General features: G+C 38.6%; 1 protein-coding gene across 1 annotated transcript in view; it reads left to right on the top strand.

Moving 5' to 3' along the window:
• The first annotated feature begins 766 nt into the window (after positions 1–766).
• The window catches only part of LOC106871634 (cilia- and flagella-associated protein 52), a 159,344-nt gene continuing 140,146 nt past the window's right edge, over positions 767–19,964 (top strand). The window contains exon 1 of the mRNA XM_014918209.3: positions 767–923. Coding sequence (XP_014773695.2) covers positions 863–923 — 61 coding nt within the window. The 5' untranslated portion in view covers positions 767–862. The remainder of the gene's footprint in view (positions 924–19,964) is intronic.

Here is a 19,964-nt window from a genome sequence, read left to right on the forward strand (position 1 = left end):
AATGCTAAAATTCAAGTATTTTAAATATATAAATATGAGATGTGCATGCTTCAAAAATCATGCTAAAAAAAGTACCCAGGCTGGTATGAAAAAAGTGCTAACCCAAAACTAAGAACCTCACCCTGGATAGTATTCATTCTGGCTCTTTGCAGTGTGAGTTCAAATCTTGCTGTGACCTACTTGAGTGGGAGACTTAATCCGTTACCTAGTTGAACATCATCACTTCATACCTTTTGTGCCTCCCTATTTACAATCATTTGCGTCAGGCCTCTCGTTTGCTATATAACATAAATTCTCACATGTTAACATAACAAAGATTCTCAAAATTGCATGCTCATTGCAACACATTTGCAACAATAGTTTTTTAATATCAGCGAAAGAAACAGTGCACCTCATTATTATATAAACACATAAGCAAAGAAGAGGGTTTACTTCCTTCAGTAGTTGATGTCAGAGTAAGGTGGATGAATTGCTAAAGGAATGAATAATGTTAATATAATTATCATCATTTGCAATAACAGATAACCTTTTTTTCTTTTTCATCTTTTGCAACTTTTCAAGCTGGAACTAATTACTATTATTTGAAAATAGTTTCAGCAAATGATATTTCCTTGTATTATGAATATGTAAAAAAATTTTAAAATAGCACTGATTATATAATACCAACTGTTGTTCATTTTAGATTTGACTTGGGATAAATATACCATTTCCAGATTCAAGTGACAAGTTATCTCCCTTCCGTTTTAGTGTTATGTCACATTCACCTCCCTTTAAAGAAAGTTGATATTTCATTGCTAGGCAACAGTTTACATCTCGATTGTTTTTGTATAAGAAGTGTGTAGAGATTATCGAAATTGTGATCATGTCGGAAAGAACTGAGGAACCCGTCGAAATAAAACCCTCTTCTGTCATGGGATTCAATGGTTCGTAATTCACATTTTATTTATTTGCGTGTTGTATTTATTTTATTTACTTCACGTCATTCATTGTCAATTACATATGATAAAAACGTCTTATTCATTCTTAGCTAGTTATACCTATACAAGCGTGACCACCACGACTTCGTTTTTTCATAACTTTCAAGAAACTAGATATCTTACAATGAAATTTTCTACAAATACCTTTCGGAAGGTATAGATTCTGACGATATTGGAACTTTTTGTGAAAAAGTTTTTCGGGGGCGGAGGAGTGATGTTTCCTATGATTCACAGGAATCAAATTTATTTCTTCATAACTTTCAGAAAAATAGGTATTTTTTAAATAGAAGTTTCTACGAATACCTTCAGATAGTGTAGATTACGGTTATATCGGATTTAATGTGAAAAAGGAAAAGGTAGAAGCGCAGGCATATCTACAAATGCATACCCTGTTAGATTTGTTGCATCCTAACTTCCAGAAAAATGGATACTTTTAAACGAAACTTTCAACAAATAATCGCTTAGATCCTGTCGATTAAGTGTATGTAAAGATTAGTTGAAAAAAAATTCGAAAAGACTTTCGCCCGTCCCCCACCATGGTAATTTAAAAATGTCGATTTTTAACAATTTTTTTGCAGATTCGTATTCCCCATAGCCAAAAAGGAAGTGGGGGGGGGGGGGGGGGGGGGGGGGTCGAAAAATTAAAAAAAAAAAGGGTGTTTTTTTTTGGTGGGGACAGGTGGAAGTCTTGCCAAAATTTCCCATGGGTTTGGGAAAAGGAGTTTCAGAAAATTCACACGACCCGATGTTTCCCCCCTCATAACTTGCAGGAAAATGGGTATTTGTTAATGAAATCTTATACAAATACCTTTCGAACGGTGTAGATTACAAAGAAATTTGTAGGCAAAATGTCTTGGAAGCGGGAGGGGAAGGAGTTTCTGGAAAACGGAGTTTCGGATCAGATGGCCCACGTAAGTTGGAATTTTTCCGTTTTAACGGGGATTTTTTCCAGTTTTATTTTTCAGCACAGTCTTCGGAATGATGGGAGGCATCTTTTCATGAAAAAAAGAAAAAGATTTTGAAAATTTATGATATTCTTTTTCACTGCCAACACGTTGTCCAGATTGATTTTGGCCAATTTTTTTTTAACTATGCACTTAAAAAACATGTAACAGTAAATTAGGTGGTTTCAGCCAGTTGTAATTAATGAGTAATAATGGTTCCGAAGTTGGCAATTGTAATGGGTGTTGCTGTTGCAGGTGTGCAAAATGAAAGAAGAACAGTGATCAAAGTTATAAACAAACATTTATTTACTGTTACTTAATATAATGCCATGCTGTGACGGGTAAGGTGTGTTATCATAGAAGCCGAAAAACATGTGAAGTAAAAAGAGTTAATTTCTTCTTGAATAAGTGTGTATTGGTTCTCATTGTAGTTGTAAAAAAGATAGAGACAGAGTGATGTTGCAGAAAAAAGAAAGTGAGCCAGTGAGAGAGTGGACAAGACAACTTCTACTTTGGTTAATTCCATAGTTGTCATTGAGATGGTCAGCCAGACTTGGTTGTCACTAACTGTTGCTCTCACTAATTGATTTTGCCTTATCAAATTCTAGTATTTATAACCATGCAAAACTAGTTAGAAGGAGAGACATATTGCTGAGAATAATAGATTTCGTTGGGGGTACCTATTATCTCAATTCTAACTTTTCATGGCCTTGAAGAAGTTAAAAGGATCAAGTGGTAAGGACATAATTCAACTTAGCAAAAGCCATATGTTCATTTTATTGCTGTCAACTTAATGTTTCTCTGTGGGGGAGAGTGCCATTGCAAAGTTAAGGGAAATTGACAGATTCAGGTTTGGTCTTCTCTATGCCTAACTGAAGTCCACTACAAGCACAACATGCATAAACAAATCATAGAGAGAGAATGGTGCATTTTGGAAGTGCAAGCAATAAGCCTTTACTTTGAGAAGTCATCCTTGACTGAAGTTTAACCCCAAGTTGAAAGAAATTCTTCAACCAGGATGGACAAACATTATTCCCATTTGTCACATAAAGCTAATCTCTTTTGTAAGTAATTTAATTACAACTACATTTAATTATAGCATACTATGTTATGCTACTGGTAAAATGTGATGTAACGATATAGATATTATAATTTATTTTGATGAAATAAAATGTTATTTCAATAACATTTGTAGTTAGTTTATTATGGGACAACATGCAGCCAAATTTAATGATAACTAACAAATTCCCATAGAGCCAGTATGACAAAGATAACTCTGATAGAGAAAGGCTAACCTTGACATTGATGATCACATTCTCAAGTCTAACATTATAACCATTACATCTACAATCTCCATAACCAGCCCCACATTGATGAATGGAATGTTCAGCTGGCAGAAAAAAAGACAAGTTCCAATTCTGAAAATTTTGATGCCAGAAATACCTGTCCACTGAATCCATGTTTATGATCAATGCTTTTTGAGCTTATGAATCAATGACTCATCTGTGTGAAATAGCTGTTCATCATCATCATTGTTTAATGTCTGTTTCCATGCTGGCATGGGTCGGATGGTTCGACAGGAGCTGGACAGCTGGACAGCTTCCCAGACTCCTAATGTCTGTTTTGCCATAGTTTCTATGGTTGGATGCCCTTCCTAATGCCAACTACTTTACAGTGTGCTGGGTGTTTTTTACATTCTACTAACATGGGTGCAGCTATGTAGCATTGGCATGAGTGCATTTTATGTGGCATTGGCACCTACAAGACAAAGACCTTTCAGTTGGAAGTGGGAGTGGAGGCATGGCCATAAAGGACATGTCTGTATTTATGGATGATTGTGATTTTACTTAGCTTGATATGTCTTTGCAAGTACATCAAGTTGCCATAAGTCCTGGTTGCCTTGTCATCTCCTCAGTGAGGCCTAATGTTTGAAGATCCTTTCTCACCACTTTGTCCTATGTCTCCCTGGGTCTACTCCTTCCACAGGTACTCTCCACAATTAGAGATCAGCACTTCTTTAAGCAGCTGTCCTCATCCATATGCATCATATGACAATAGCAGCTGTTAATATCAACAATTCTTAGATGAAGAAGAGTTTGTCAGTTTTCATAATTCATGGTATCAACACAAACTTCACTCAGAGCTTTTTCAGCATGGTTGCAGGAAGAATTGGCATTTGTTTTTTTTTACTTATGCAAGTTGAAATTATTTTTGCTATGAGATGTGAACTCCGTCCACTTCCATTGTATCCACAGTGGACAATGGAAGCCTAGCCATGCAGGCTGCACTGTCCTGTTTTACCCCATTCTGGACAAGAGATGCAGCAAACAAAATTAGTTTGAACACAAATCAGTTTAACTTCCTAGTTAGCATTCTCTTGTTTGCTTTAAATAGAAGGTAAGAGATTTAACTACAACTTCCCCAGATTCATTATCTTATCAAAGTATGAAAGTGGAGATTTTAAAACATACTTCTATGGGCCGAAGTAAAAACATTTCCATAAGCTTTCCCAAAATGAAGTTTTAGCAGATAAGAAACCTTTTCAGCTCTTAAGATGGATGAAGGAGTTACTTGAATTTAGTTTATGTTAAAACAGTTCTTTTTCTCTCATTTTCCTCCAAATGTGCATACAATTATAACTTCAGCAAGAGAAAAAATTCTACAACTCAATCAACCGAATTAGCTGATGAAATTAGGGATATTTCTTTTCTGAATCTTCTATTTCTTCTGAATATGCAATGTTCCATAAGGCAACAGAAAAAAGATTCAGGCTCTTACTGATAAACTAGAATGGCTACAGTTACCTTGTTATTCTGATCAATCAAATCCTTGTTTCCTCACAAAATCATTCACTTAGTCCTCATAAGAGAGCTACTGAATTTTGTTGGTACCACAGTAAGTTTGGTACACAAGTGCATAAGTGTTTTCAACCATGCCTGTTTTGTTCAGTCAACCAAGCACTGGAAAATGGTGAAACCAGGGATTAAGTGCAACTATATCTCCTTTTATTCCTTCAATAAGTCATGTACTTTATGTTTTTGACATAATATTGTTTCCTTGTGGATACTGGTGCAGCATTAAGCTAAGCCTGTCACATTTCTATATGAATCATGGAAACTGACAATGGTTAAATTAAAAACTGTTAACCATTCTCCGATACCCACATATGATGAAAAATCCATGACACTAGATTTTAATTTGCGCAGGGAGTTCAGATGTATTTTCTGATAGCAGATCTTCCTTACCCTATCATTGGAGCTGATTTTTTGCATCATATGGTCTTCTTGTTGATTTGAGAAATAAGAAGCTACTTAACTCAGAGACTTGTCAATACAAAGTATGAGTGTGAAACCCACCACTGTTAGTTCTCTTTTCTTTATCTAATTATCATCACATGACCCTGACAAACCTTCCTGATATTACTCACACTGTGTTCACTGATAGGAAGCCCATGCATTCAATGATGCTTCACTACATCACTAAAGGCATTGTTTCTGTGCACCTGAGGCAACTAGCCATGGACAAATGGAAAATTGCAAAGGATGAATTTAATCAGTTTGGAACTTGAAATATTTTGACCTTCCTGTAGTAATTGGGCTTCTCCACTGCACATGGTTCTGAAGAAAACTGACGGAGATTGGCATCTTTATAGAAGACTAAATGCTTTAACTGTTCTGGATAAGTATCTTATTCTTCATATCTATGAGTTCTCAGTTTCTTTACATGGTTGTACCATTTTTCTGAAAATTGATTTAGGCCATGCTTATAATCAGATTCCTATTAAATCTATTACTGTTCCTAAAACTGTTATAACTACTCCTTTTGGGCTCTTCAAATTTCTTAAGAATGCTACAAACTCATTTCAAAGATTTATTGATAAAGTTACTCGTGTTTTACACTTTGTTTGCTTATATCAATGACTTATTGATTGTGAGTGCTATGGAAGAGCAGCATGAACAGCATTTGGAGCAACTTTTTACTAGATTATCACACTAGAATGTGGTAATTAAACCCAGTAAATACCTTTTGGGGGCTTCTCCATAACATTTTGAGGACAACATTATCGATAAAGATGGAAGCTGTTCACTAAAGGAGAAAATAGTTATAATTGTGAAAATTCCTGTTCCATTGTTAAGGGAATTGCAAGAGTTTGTCAGTCTTATAAATTTCTATTCTGTACATAGACCATATATCCATTAACAGAATTACTACATAATTATTATTGTAAAAACAAGACTTATCTCCTTAACTCCAACAGTATTGCAATCTTTTAATGACATAAAGGAGAAATTACTAGAGTTACCTTATTAGTCTACCCAATACCTTGTGATAGATGCATCTAATATAGGAGTCGTTGGAGAGCTGCAGTAGTTTGTCCAGAATTTTTGGCAGCCTCTTTTTTAATTTCTTCTCAAAATGTTTCAAGTTAGCTGAAGCAAGATATAGCGCCTTTGGGTGAGTATTATTGGCAGCTTTAATTGTCAGTAAAACACTTTGTCATTTCCTGGAAAGAAGAACCTTCAGTATTTACACTAATCATAAACCACTCACTTTTGCATTACAATCCAAAATGGATAAATATCCCCTCTAGGACAATTAGGCACCTTGATTATATTTCACAATTTACTGTGGATATATATATATATATATATATATATATCAATGGTTCTGAAAATTCTGCTGCATGAGAGAAAAGTTGGGTATAAGAAGAATGAAATACAGTGTGCAAGAGAGAAGACTGTGCTGGTTTGGTCATGTGATGCATATGGATGTAGGCAGTTGCATACAGAAGTGTTAATCACTTAAAGTGGATGGAGCTTGTGGAAGAAGGAAAGTCAAGAAGACATGGGACAAAGTATTGAAAACCAATCGTGAGATACTGAGCCTTATGAAAGAGATCACAAAGGATTGAGATATCTGGCATCTTACTGTACTCAGAACTGATACTGCTGTTAGTGTCATATTAAAAGCACTGGTGCTGGTGCCACATAAAATGCACCTAGAGCACTCTTTGGAGTGGTTGGTGTTAGAAAGGGCATTCTGCTGCAAAGACCATGCCAGAGCAGACAATGGAGCCTACTGTGGCCCCTGGCCATACCAGCTCCAGTAAAACCATTCAGCCCATGCTAAGCATGAAAAATAGATGTTAAATGATGCTGCTGATAATGATGATGATGCATTATCTCATGTTCATATTGACTCTTTGCAGTCTGGTGATACCATTAATTTAGAAAAAAATTGTTATGTATCAGAAAAACAACATAGAATTATTGCAACTCAGAAATTCAGAATCATATTCTTTAAACCAACTATTACCAGTAGATTATTAAGCAGGGTCATTTACTTGACAGAAAGAGTCTTATTCACTTTCTTGCTAATAACAACTCTGGTCTTTGTTAGGTTAACTTTAAGGCCCTTTGGTTCTAGGCTTTGCTCCAATACCTGGAATTTATTTTCCACATCTGTTACAGACTCTGCTATGAGAGTGATATCTATCATCAGAATATAGTAGTTCCCATGGGCAGCCAGTCTTCTGTTATAGCCTGGATGACTATGCTGAATAAGAGGGGACTGAGAGCTGGCCCTGTTGAACTCCTACTTGTACCCTAAATTCATCACTGTATTCATGGCTTATTCTCATTCTACTGACAGCACCTGTAGATATGGCTTGTATGGCTCTGTCTTTTAAGGCTTTCTCCAGTTCTATGAATGCCAAGTACAGCGTTTTACTTTTAGCTAGACCCTTTTCCTGCAGCTTTCTCATTAGGAAGATGGCATCCATAGTTCTTCTCCCTGGCACAAAACCAAACTGCATCTCAACTAGTCCAATTTTGTTCCAAATTAATTGGGCTGTAACTCTCTATAACTTTTATGACCTGGTCCAGTAATTTGATACCTGTATAATTACTTCTATCTAAGGCATCTCCTTTGCCCTTGTAACTCCTGACCATAATGCTGCTAAACCAGTCATTGAGCATGACACCTTCCTATGCCACATGATTAACTATATGGATGACTAGGCTGTATCCTACTCCACCAGATATTTTAAGCATCTCAGCTGTAATTCCTAATGGTTTAGGAGCTTTCCTTGTCTCCATATCCTTAATTGCTTTATCTATTGTACTACTGTCAGCTCTCCTCTCATGCATTCTCCACATTTAGCAACCTTTTATAGTGGCATTTCCATGTGTCTTTCTTCTCAGAATCACAGAGTGCAAGCATACCATTATCCATTTGCACATGTTTCTGACCCACAACATCTTTGTTCTTGTTGATACATTGCTTTGCAATCCAGAACATCTCATGCCTCTGATCCTCATGCTGTAGAACATTGGCAGATCTCCTAATTTCTGCATCACCCTCCACTATGTAAACTTTTCTTGCTTCTCTTCTGGTTACCTGATATAATTCTCTGTTACTACCATTTATCCAATCTTTCCAGGCTTGTCTCTTTGCTTTTACAGCACTGCCTCCTTCCTTGTTCCACATCTGGTTGGGACTTTGCACTAGCTGTACATTTGACACATATGTATGCACACATCTTTTACTTCTTCCTGTCATTAGACTGTGACCATACCAGGGCATTGCCTTGAAGGATTTTAGTTGAATGAATTGATCCCAGTACTTATTTTTATTAGCTTGGTACTTATTCTGTCAGTCACTTTCACTGAAATACTTAATTACAGGGATGTAAACACACCAACACCAGTTGTCAAGCTGTGGATGGGTGGGACAAACACAAACATGTATATATATATTCACTCTGTATCTCCTATCAGTTTTCTTTTAACATCTTTGTTAATGCTTGCCACGATGTTTATTTATCTGCAATGTGCCCACCATTTCTCACCCCCACCACCTATATGGAACCTCTCATAGTAACCCCCCCCCCACTGCAGAAGTGTCATCCACATTGCTGCAACACAAATGCTGTAGCTTGTTACTCTGCCCCAAAGAAAACGAAACTAAACGCGACCATGCTGTGCACAATTTTATTGCTTAGTTAATTAATTAGCCTTTAGCGTGGGAAGTCGCTAATAAAAAACGTCAACACTTTAATAATTGGACTGAATCATTAATCCAATAACCATGAAATACCTCTGTGCAATTAAAGATAATAACATTCATCCTGTGTGAATAGCTTCATGTTCAAAGTTTTTATTCTGACATGTGATAAATGAATGCATACAGTGAGTGTACAATGTTCCATAAAGATTTCTAGGAAGAAGAAAGGTTTTGAACAATTTGTCATGTTCCATGATGACTTTGAGTAAATAGAAATAAATCAAGACATGAGATTTACTTTCCACAGGCACTAGACATAGAATACCATGAAATCAGATATCAAATTCATGTGCCTGGCTCTCTCTAGGTTGCAGTGGACCATTTGTTGTCCCTCAAAGAAGTGGAGAAGAGAGGCTGATTTAAGTGGGAATACTGCTTAAATAGGTGATGTGCTACTAGTGACTTCTTGCGTGTTATTTTGAAGTTATGCTTTATATATATTAGCAAAGGGAGAGTTAATTATGTTCGTTTTGAGTATTCTGGAATATTCTAGATTGTTCGATTGGGAGAGATAACTGCCGTTGACTCCCAATGAATATTTTGTGGGCTTGCGAATCTGTTTCAGTTAGCATTGCCTATATTACTCTCCCCCAGACTGAAAGGAGTGAAAAGGTTGAACAGGCAAAGAGTTAAACTGTAGGCGATGAAACAGGTGAATGCCCATGCTACACAAGGAGGAGCAGAGACACAAAGAGTGTGGGAAAAGGATAAATCATGGAAGATGGCAAATGTGAACAATGCAAGCAAACATAAGATTATGTGAATAAAAGAATAGAAACATGTAAAGACAAATGCATATAACATACGAAATACATGAAATAATATGTGCAAAGAAAAGATGTAGCAAAACAGTTTGTTAAATTGTACAGTTTGTTAAATTGTACAGTTTGTTCAAAACAGGTGGTGTATCAACAGGCACAGTTTATGTTAATATGAAAAGGTGATTAAATATAAATAATTTTGGACAGTTTATGTGGCCAAGTTACAGTTCTACCAGTTTGTGTGACATAAGGTGGAGTGGAATGTGGTGTTTGCAAATGTTGTTTGAAAGTATGTAAGTATGTTTGATGTTTCTGTGAAGTTGTTGCTGGAGTGTGACAGGTGTGTCAGGTAGTGGAATAAGACTTTCAGAGAAAGCCTTCTTTACTCTGTCAATAGATACTGTCTCTTTTTAACCGTTAATGTCCACAGTGAAGAGTTTTGGTGTGTGTGTGAAAGCACACAGAAGGGGCCTGAGTAGGGTGGTGTAAGGGGTCCTTTCACAGCATCATTCTGCAAAAAAACGTATGTCCATGTAGAGATATCTGCTGGAACAACAGAAGAAATAGACTGGCCACGAGGTGCCATGGGTGGCAGATCTGAGAAGTAAGAACAAAGTCTGGTGATGTATGATGTAGGATCCGGATGCACTGAATCGACTGGTGCCAACATTTGATCGAGAAGTGCCAAAGTGGTACCGTACAAGAGTTCAGCTGCAGAGTAGCCCAAATCTGCTTTAACAGCAGACTGGCAACCTAGGAGAACGATTGGAAGAAATTTGGTCCATCATTGTGGGTCTGGGGCAGTGTGAAGTGCAGCCTTCAACTGCCTGTGCAATCTTTCCACCATTCCATTTGAAGCTGGGTGGTAACTAGTCGTATGAATGTGCTGTATACCAAGCAGCCATAATAATTCATGGAAAAGGGAGGCTTTGAACTGGCGTCCATGATCAGTGGTGATCCTGGAGAGGACGCCATGGTGAGCAATGCACTCTGAGATGAGAGCTCGAGTGACAAACTTGGAAGTAATATCTACCAGGAGTATGGCCTCTGGCCATCAAGTGAACCAATCAATACAGGTCAAAATGTATGTGAAACTGGAACTGACGAGCCAAGGAGCAATGAGATCAATATAGATGTGTCGGAAGCAAGTGTCCGGCAGACTGAACTGTCCCAATGGAGCACAAATATGCCTATGCACCTTGGAGTGCTGACACTGCAAACAAGACTGTGCCCAAGCGGTGATTGTACAACGCATATCAGGCCAGAAGGAGTGGACTGTAATAAGCTTCAGTGTGACAGCAATGCCTGGATGTGACAATGAATGCAGAGCGTCGAAGATGGTGTGGTGATGATGATCAGGAATGAGCGGCCTGGGTGAACCAGTGGAAACATCACAGAGGATGTTCGTCTCAGCAGATACTCAAACTTGCAGCAGGAAAACTGAGCAGAAGATATTTGAGCAAATCCAGGGAAGGCTGGTCTGAAGTAATGGCGACCAGATCAATTGTAGCAGGAGACGAAATGGAATACAGAGGAAGCCTAGACAAAGCATCAGTGAGTATATTGGCAGATCCAGCAATATGGTGTATGTCACTGGTGAACTGAGAAGTGAAGTCTAACTGTCTGTATGCCCTCAGTGACTAATTCTCCGACTTGGATTGTAGTGCGAATGTGAGTGGTTTATGGTCCGTGAATATCATGAATTCCCAGCCTTCAAGGAAGTGGTAGAAGTGTCTAACAACAAGATAAACAGCTAACAGCTCTCTATCAAAAGTGCTATACTGTTGTTCAGTTGGTGTGAGAAAAACACTAGTGGTTGAGTCTGGTAGTTGAATATCTGTTGCAATACAGCGCCAACACCAACAGAGTGTATAAGATGTCTCAGGAACTCTAATGATGTACCAAACACACAGTTTGCAGGGTTGACCTTGACATTGTCTGACTGGAGACACTGGAACAACTGAGATAGGTGTTGTTGATGTTCAGCTGTGTTACTGGCTATGTGTGTTGTTTTGAAGTTATGTATAGTACATTAGCAAAGGAGGAGTTAATCATGTTTGCTTCGAATATACTGGAATATTCTAGATTGTTGTATCAGGAGAGATAACTGTCGTTGATCCCCAACGAATATGTTGTGGGCTTGCGAATCTGTTTCAATTAGCATTGCCTACAAGTCACTAACTATATATTACGAATTAACAGTCCTTATCCTATTTATTTATCTAACTTGACCTATTTACTTGCATTTGTATTAACATTGTTTTGTACTAATGCTGATTAGGGCACCCACTGCCAGTGGTGGTGACAATAATTAACCAGTTAACCTGTAGTGATGCCTTATAGCAGACAACATTTCCTGAGTTTTTATCCACACAAGCGCAGGGACTAGTTCTGGAAGGAATACAGGAAGAGTCTCATGCGCATGCGTAGTCATTGACATCCAAGCTTTCGCATTTCTTTCACCCTCTTTTGTTGCTGGCCGGCGCAGAGCCTAGACGTCGCAGCAGCCTCTCTCCAACAACCCAACTCTGGAGCTACACAAATAACCACGCAACTTCATTGACGGCGTCTCAGTAACCAAAGGGCGAAGTGCTGCCGAATTCCCTCCAAGTGTGAGCAGAATTCTATTGTAATAAATATTGTTGTGTTGATAGTTTAGAGTCTGCGTTCCTGTTGTTTCTTCAAGAAATTTAATGTACGGAAGCGGAGTACACCTAATGGTGTATAACCACTTCCCTACAAACCTCTATATGTATTTACTTGTATCTGTACTAACACTGCTGTACTAATGCTGGTATAGCACCCACATTCAGTGGAGGTAGCAAGTATAACATGAATGATGGAGGATTTGTAGTGGGAAAGGTGTAGCAAAAGATGTTGAGGTAGCAATGGGAAAGCATTGGATTATGGTTTAAATAATTTATTTAATCGATACTTGCATTTACTTTTTGGATACACCAAAAAGTTCACTACATGACATTACCAACTTAGAGTTCTATATTTAAGAGATGAGGAATTATGTATATTATTTGCATTTGACTGATATTTGTCCTCATCTTGTTTGTTGTTAACAAAAAGTTTCAGCTGATATACCCTCCAACCTTCATCAGGTGTCTTGGGGAAATTTCGAAAGATGGGTAGGTGAAGAGTTTGTACTTACTCGAAAGACTTGAACAAATTTTGTGGGCCATTGAACTGTTCTTCCTGATTTGGTGTGCTGGAGTCTTGCAGAATCTGAGGTGTTTGTGATGGGTGAAGCTGAAGTTGTTGAGTCTGTTTGAGGAATGGCGAGAACTGAAAGTAAGTCCTCCTTGACTAATGCTTTTTTTAAGCAACCAACAGAGACAATATTTCGTTTTTCTCCAATATGTTGCTTCACATGCCACAAAGAACATCAATACTTGGACGCATGTTTTCGTTAGAAATGATGGAATACCTTCTCAACTTCAAAAACTTTGGTTCTTTTTAGATTACTTTGTAGGGCCTGGAATATGGAGGTTGAAGTTGAGAAGGTATTCCATCATTTCTAATGAAAACATGCATCCATATATTGATATTCTTTGGGACATGTGAAGTGACATTCTGTTGTCTGGGGCCTGCAGGAGACAAATGCGACGTAGATGTCCATAAGTGGTGCACATATTTTGCTGGGTCTGGAAAGTCTTGTTGTGAAACAGGGTCGGTCATCTGCCCAGGTAAGGTGAGTGCTGTGCCACAGACTAGTTCAGCTGGAATATGTCCAACTCCCTCCTTAACCATGAATTGAATACCAAGGAGGATGAGAGGGAGATATTCCAACCAGTTGGAGCAGTCTGGATATGCTTTTATAGCTGTCTTGAGTTGGCAGTGAAAGCGTTCAACCATGCCATTTGCTGCAGGGTGGTAAGCTGTTGTGTAAGTGTGTTTACACCCGAGGAGATGAGTCAGCTTGGTGAAAAGGTGAGAATTGAACTGACGTTCTCTGTCAGTGGGTGTGCTGAAATGCAAAACCTAGTGAAACACTAGTATTTTGGCGACAGTTTCCGCAGAAGTGTCCAATAGGGAAAAAGCTTCCAGCCAGTGAGAAAATCTGTCAACATAGGTGAGCAGGTGAGTGCAGTTGTTGGAAGGAGGCAAGGGTCCAATGATGTCAATATACACGTGTTGAAAACGTACATCTGGAGTTGCAAAGGAACTGATGGGAGATTTAATGTGTCAGTAGACCTTTACTTTTTGACACGCGACACAGGTCCTAGCCCAATCAGGGATGTCCTTGTTGATGTTGGGCCACACAAAATGGGTTGATATCAGCTTTTGTGTGGCATAGACACCAGGATGTACTAGGGAATGCAAAGCAGAGAAAACGGCATATACAGACATTCATGACTGGTGGAGGTGTTGCACCAAATATAGCCTGTAGCAGAGGGTATTGGTGATTACCAAAATTTCAGAGATGATGAATTTCAGAGCTGTAATAGTTTATTGTCATCTTGTTGATCAGCTGCAATATGCTGGAGATAAATGGTCGCAGTGGTGTGGATAGCGTTAAGCTCCATGCATCACAGGGCATCAGCTGCAGAGTTGTTTGCACCTTTGATGTGGTGAATGTCTGTTGTGTACTGTGATATGAAGTCTAGATGTTGGACTTCCCTGTGTGAGTGACGATCAGGTTTGGCAATGAAGGCATAAACCAGCAGTTTATGGTCGGTATAAATGGAGAAAATGTGACCTTCCAGCATGTGTCAAAAATTCTTGACAGTGAGATACACTATGAGCGAGAATCCTTAGATTCAGGTTTGAATCTTGGCTCGGAAAAAGGAAGTGTTAGTTTTTACAGATAAATGTGAGGACAACTACTATGACATATCTGTTGGCAAATGCTCACTACAACCTTCTTTTCAGAAGCCAATAGCTGCAGTTCCCTCTCTCCATGTTACCTTCCTGTACATTCCCTCAGGGTTGGCACTGTCATGTTGGCACTTTGAAAGGAGACATGTTGATGTGTGTTGCATCCAAGAAGTTCAGTGGTGGGAAGCTTCAGCCAGGTACCTCACAGGCAAAAGGCATAGGTATAAATTCTTCTGGGAGGGCAACAATGATGGGGTAGGAGGTGTGGGCATACTTCTAGCAGAGAAATGGGTAAATAAGGTGATTGAAGTAGTCAGAGTATGTGATAGGGTACTTGAACTAGTTTTGCTTAATAGCACAGCAACAATCATCTCTGCCTATGCACCCCCACCAACTGGGTCTGCCATATGAACAAAAGGACTATTTTTATAACACTCTTTTGCAGGCTACTTCAAAGATAAATGATAGTGACCTTATCTTCATTGCTGGTGATTTCAATGGACATGTTGGGCAGCACCTAGGTATCTTCCATGGGATGCACGGGGTCCATGGTATTGGTTCTCAAAATGAGGGTGAAGCAAGGCTGCTGGAGTTCTGTGATGCAAATGACCTAATGATCTACTACACTAACTTCAGAAAGCCAACCTGTCACCTGATAACCTATAAATTTGGTGACCATGCTAGCCAGATTGACAATATTCTCACCAGAAAGCGGGATTCACAGTTGCTCATAAATGCAAAATCCTTCCCTGGTGAAGAATGTATCCCTCAGCATAGGTTACACATTAGTGACTTAAAGCTACAAACATAAAGGATTCCTTGAAGCAAGCCAGCTTGGAAAAGAAGGATCTGGAAGCTTAAGGATCCTTTGAATAGTCAGAAATTTAGAGAATGTTCTAACTGAATCATTTAATGAGAAGGTGGAGAAGTTACAGACTTGTAACATAGAAGATAACTAGAAGTTCCTACAAGACAAAGACCACAGACCAAATTCCTGGTTGGTGCAAACTCCCAACCAGACCTAGGCTGATGTGGTAGTGGAGCAGAGTAGTTGACAGAACCATTAGAGTAAAGAAACAGGCTTGGAAGGATTGGAAGGGTGGCAGTAGCAAAGAGTTATATCAGGTAGCTAGAAGGGAAGCTAGGAAGCAGGTATACTTAGCTAGGGGTGAAGAAAAAAATGAAGAAGTTTGCCAATGTTCTGAGCATGAAGACCAGGAGCTTGACATGCTTTGGTTTACAAGATAGTGTGTCAGGGAAAATTGTGAGGTTCTTGGAGAGAAGTGTGTTTCCTTAGATGATGGTTCACTTGCAGTTAGTGACTCTGCTAAGAAAGAGGCTTGGAAGTGCCACTATGAAAGGCTACTAAATGTAGACAACTCATGGGAGAAGCAGAGTTTGCCTAATGTGGATCCAACAGAGGGACCAGCAATCTGAATAAACAGTAGCATGGTAAATAAAGCCATGATGGATATGAAGACCACAAAAGCCCTTGGCCCATCAGGAATCACTGCTGAGGTGCTTAAAATATCTGGTGGTGTGGGTTATGGTCTAGTCACCTGTATAGTTAATCAAGTTGTACATGAGGGAGTCATACCCAATGACCCGTGTAGCAACATCATAGTCAACTGTTACAAAGGTAAAGGTGATGCCTTAGACATAAATAATTTCAGAAGTATCAAATTGTTGGATTAGGTGTTGAAAGTTTTGAAGAGGGTCGTAGCCCAACTAATTAGGAAGAGAGTCTAGATGAGATGTATTTTGATTTCGTGCCAGAGAGACGCACCACTGATGCTATATTTCGGGTAAGGCAGCTGTAGGAGTGCCTAGCCAAAAATAAATCCCTTTACTTAGCTTTTGTTGACATGGAGAAAGCCTTTGATAGGGTTCCCTGCTCCTTTATCTGGTGGTCAATGCAGAAACTAGGAATAGATGAGTGGTTAGTGAGAGCTGAACAAGCCATGTACAGGCATGCTGTCAGTATGGTTAGAGTTGGCAACGAGTATTGGAATGAATTCAGGGTACAAGTAGGTGTTCACAAACAATCAGTCCTCATCCCCCTCTTGTTCATCATAATCCTCCAGGTAATAACAGAGGAATTTATGTCAGGCTGCCCCTGAGAGCTTCTCTATGCTGATGACCTTATTCTTATAGCTGAATCACTACCAGAACTAAAGAAGAAATTTCAGACATGGAAGCAAGGTCTAGAATCAAAGGGCCTTAGAGTTAATTTAGCAAAAACCAAAGTCTTAGCAAGAGGAAAGTGGACAAATCACAAATCTTTTCAGGTAGATGGCCCTGCTCGATCTGGCAAAAGGTGTACGTAGAAACTCCATAAGATGTACCTGGTGCAAGCTATGGACACATAAGATGTCAGCAATATCAAAGGAAGGTTAACAAAGGAAATAGTCTTTGTGTATGGCAGGTATACAGGTACAACAAACAATAGAAATGTACAGAAAATAGACTCCATCAAATGCCAGGAGAAATACCTAGAAGTAGTTGATAGCTTCTATTATCTAGGTGATCAAGTTGGCAGTGAAGGTGGCTGCTTCAAGAATGTAGCTGTTAAAATAAGAATAGGCTGAGCAAAGCTCAGAGAGCTTATACCTTTGTTGGTAACTAAGGGCCTCTCTCTCAGAATGAAAGGCAGACTGTATGTTGCTTGTGTGTGAATGGCTATACTCCACAGCAGTGAAATGTGGGCTGTGACCAAGGAGGACATGTATAAGCTTGAAAGAAATGAAGCTAGTATGCTTCGCTGGATGTGCTATATTAGTGTGCAGGTACAACAGAGTGTAAGTGTCTTAAGAGAGAAGTTTGGCATAAGAGGCATCAGATGTGGTGTCCAAGAGAGACAACTGCACTTGTATGATCATGTGTTGCATTTGGATGAGAACACCCATGTAAAGAAATGCTGATCTCTAACTGTAGAGGGAACCTGTGGAAGAGGTAGACCCAGGAAGACAGAATGAAGTGGTGAAGCATGATCTCTGAACATTGGGCCTCATGGAGGTAATGACAAATGACTGAGACCTTTAGCAATATGCTGTGCTTGAGAAGACTCATCAAGCTAAGTGAAATCGTAGGTGTGGCTGATGCCAGTGTCACATAACTGGCACTTGTGCTGGTGGTACATAATAGCACCTGTGCTTGTGGCATGTAAAAAGCACCCACAACACTCTTAGAGTGGTTGGCATTAGGAAGGGCATCCAGCTGTAGAAACATGCTAAAGCAGGCTGGAATCTAGTGCAGCTCTCCAGTTTACTAGTTCCTGTCAAACCATCTGACCTATGCCAGCATGGAAAGCAGATGCTAAATGATGATGATGATGATGATGATGATGATGATATATATAAAAGATATCTGGATGACTGTTTTATCATTTGGAATAAGACCATTGATAAACTTTTTGAATTTAAATTGCTACTAAATAGTATAAATCCAACTATTCAGTTTACAATGCAGTACAGCAAAGAGCAATTCCCATTCTCTGATATTTTGATTTTAAAAAATCAACAATGGAACTGAAACTTATATCTATAATAAACCAACAGACTCAAAGCAGTATCTTCTGTTTAGTTCATGCCACCTGAAACACATAAAAAAAAATCGTCATTATCATCATCATCATCATCATCATCATCATCATCATCACCATCATCATCAGCATAGGCTGAACAGTTTGACTTAAAACTGGTAAGCTGGGGAGCTGAACCAGGTTCCAGTATGATTTGGCATGGTTTCTTGAAAAGGATTTGCACAATAGTGTCTGTTGTAAGTACTTGGGACCTTCGACATCATGACCTCAGAACCACAGTAGCCAAGAGACACTATCCACCCTCACTTATAGATAATGGAATTAAACATGCCAAGAAAATAGATATCAAAATATTAAGGGAAGCAAAACGAAATTCCACACCTCATCTACAAATACTACTCTATATATCGTCACACAACCCTAGAAACAATGAGGCATACAATGCCACTATTTAAAAATCTACTAATGCTCACTAGGGATTCATAGATGAACCACATTCTACAAACACACAAATTCATCAAATGTAAAAATCAACCCAAATTACTAAAAAGAATACTGCCAAATGTGAAACTATCTACACCTGACAACAATAAAACTAATAGTAAAAGATGCAGGCATCCAAATTGTGGAACATGTCCCAACCTACTGGAAGGTTTGGAATTCAACTTGAAACAAGGACAAAGATTCACAATTAAGACCAATTTCACTTGTGCATTTGAAAATTTAATTTATGTGATAATTTTTTCAGGATGTGAACACAACTATATAGGTCAAACAAGGATGTCACTTGGACAGAGAACTACACAGCATTAGGAACAGATCTGTTTCCTATGACAGATACCATTGAGTGAGCACATAGAGAGATGTGCAGGGAATCTCTAATCAAACTTCACAGCTTTCCCTATCTACTAGTGCAAGGAAACAATCTCTATACAAAAATGATTAAATAAAAAAATATATTTATTGAAAAATATAAACTGCTCCTGAATATGAATGTATAACCAACTTTGCATATATTTTATTTCCCTACTTTAACTCAGAAGTTTATAACTTCATAATATAAATACTATAAATTTATCCTCCAAAAAAAAAAAAAAAAAGAGCAATTACTTCCCTTGCTTCAAATAATAACAATCACCAATTATCCTCCCTTAGATTTTTCTACATGTTGGGTCATTTACAAATAGAAAAATTGCAATATTTTCACCAATTTCAATGTCATGATTAGCGAAACACGAAACTAGTAGACCATCATAATATTCTATCCTTTAAAATATATTAAAAATATATAAATTGTGTGCATTTTCCTTCTTTTGTTATATATTTTTCCCTGTCTGTCTGTCATCAGCATTTTAGCATGTGTCTGATAATTTATTTGGCTTCTTCTTGACCACTTCTGCCCCTCTGTCCATGTTTATGCCTCTGACAACTAATGAGGCCGATTCTTGCATGGAAGCATCTATTGCAAATTTCACAAGGGATCCGTAGTGGAGGCTTTGGTTGTTGCAGCCTCCATTTTCTTTCTTATCGTTTCTCTTCTTTTCTCTGTTGTTCAGCTTCAGAATGATCTATCACAGTGGAGATAGAATGATGCCAGCCAGGCCCGTCCTGAGCTTCAATGTCCCAGGCTTTGGGATCAGTTCCAGTCAGTTTTAGGCTTTACTTCAGTTGGTCCTTGTTTTGACGGAGGGGATAGCCATGTAGTCTTCTTCTGGTGGAAAGTTCACCATATAATATTTGATGAGACAGCCTGGTCTCTTTTATTCTTGCCACATGGCCCACCCATCTCAGATGATTTTTCAGGATAGTGGCCTTGATGCTGTTGCTTTTCTGTCCAAAACAGAGACAT

Source organism: Octopus bimaculoides, chromosome 16, assembly GCF_046866305.1.
Source record: "Octopus bimaculoides isolate indiv1 chromosome 16, ASM4686630v1, whole genome shotgun sequence".
NCBI lineage: Eukaryota > Metazoa > Mollusca > Cephalopoda > Octopoda > Octopodidae > Octopus > Octopus bimaculoides.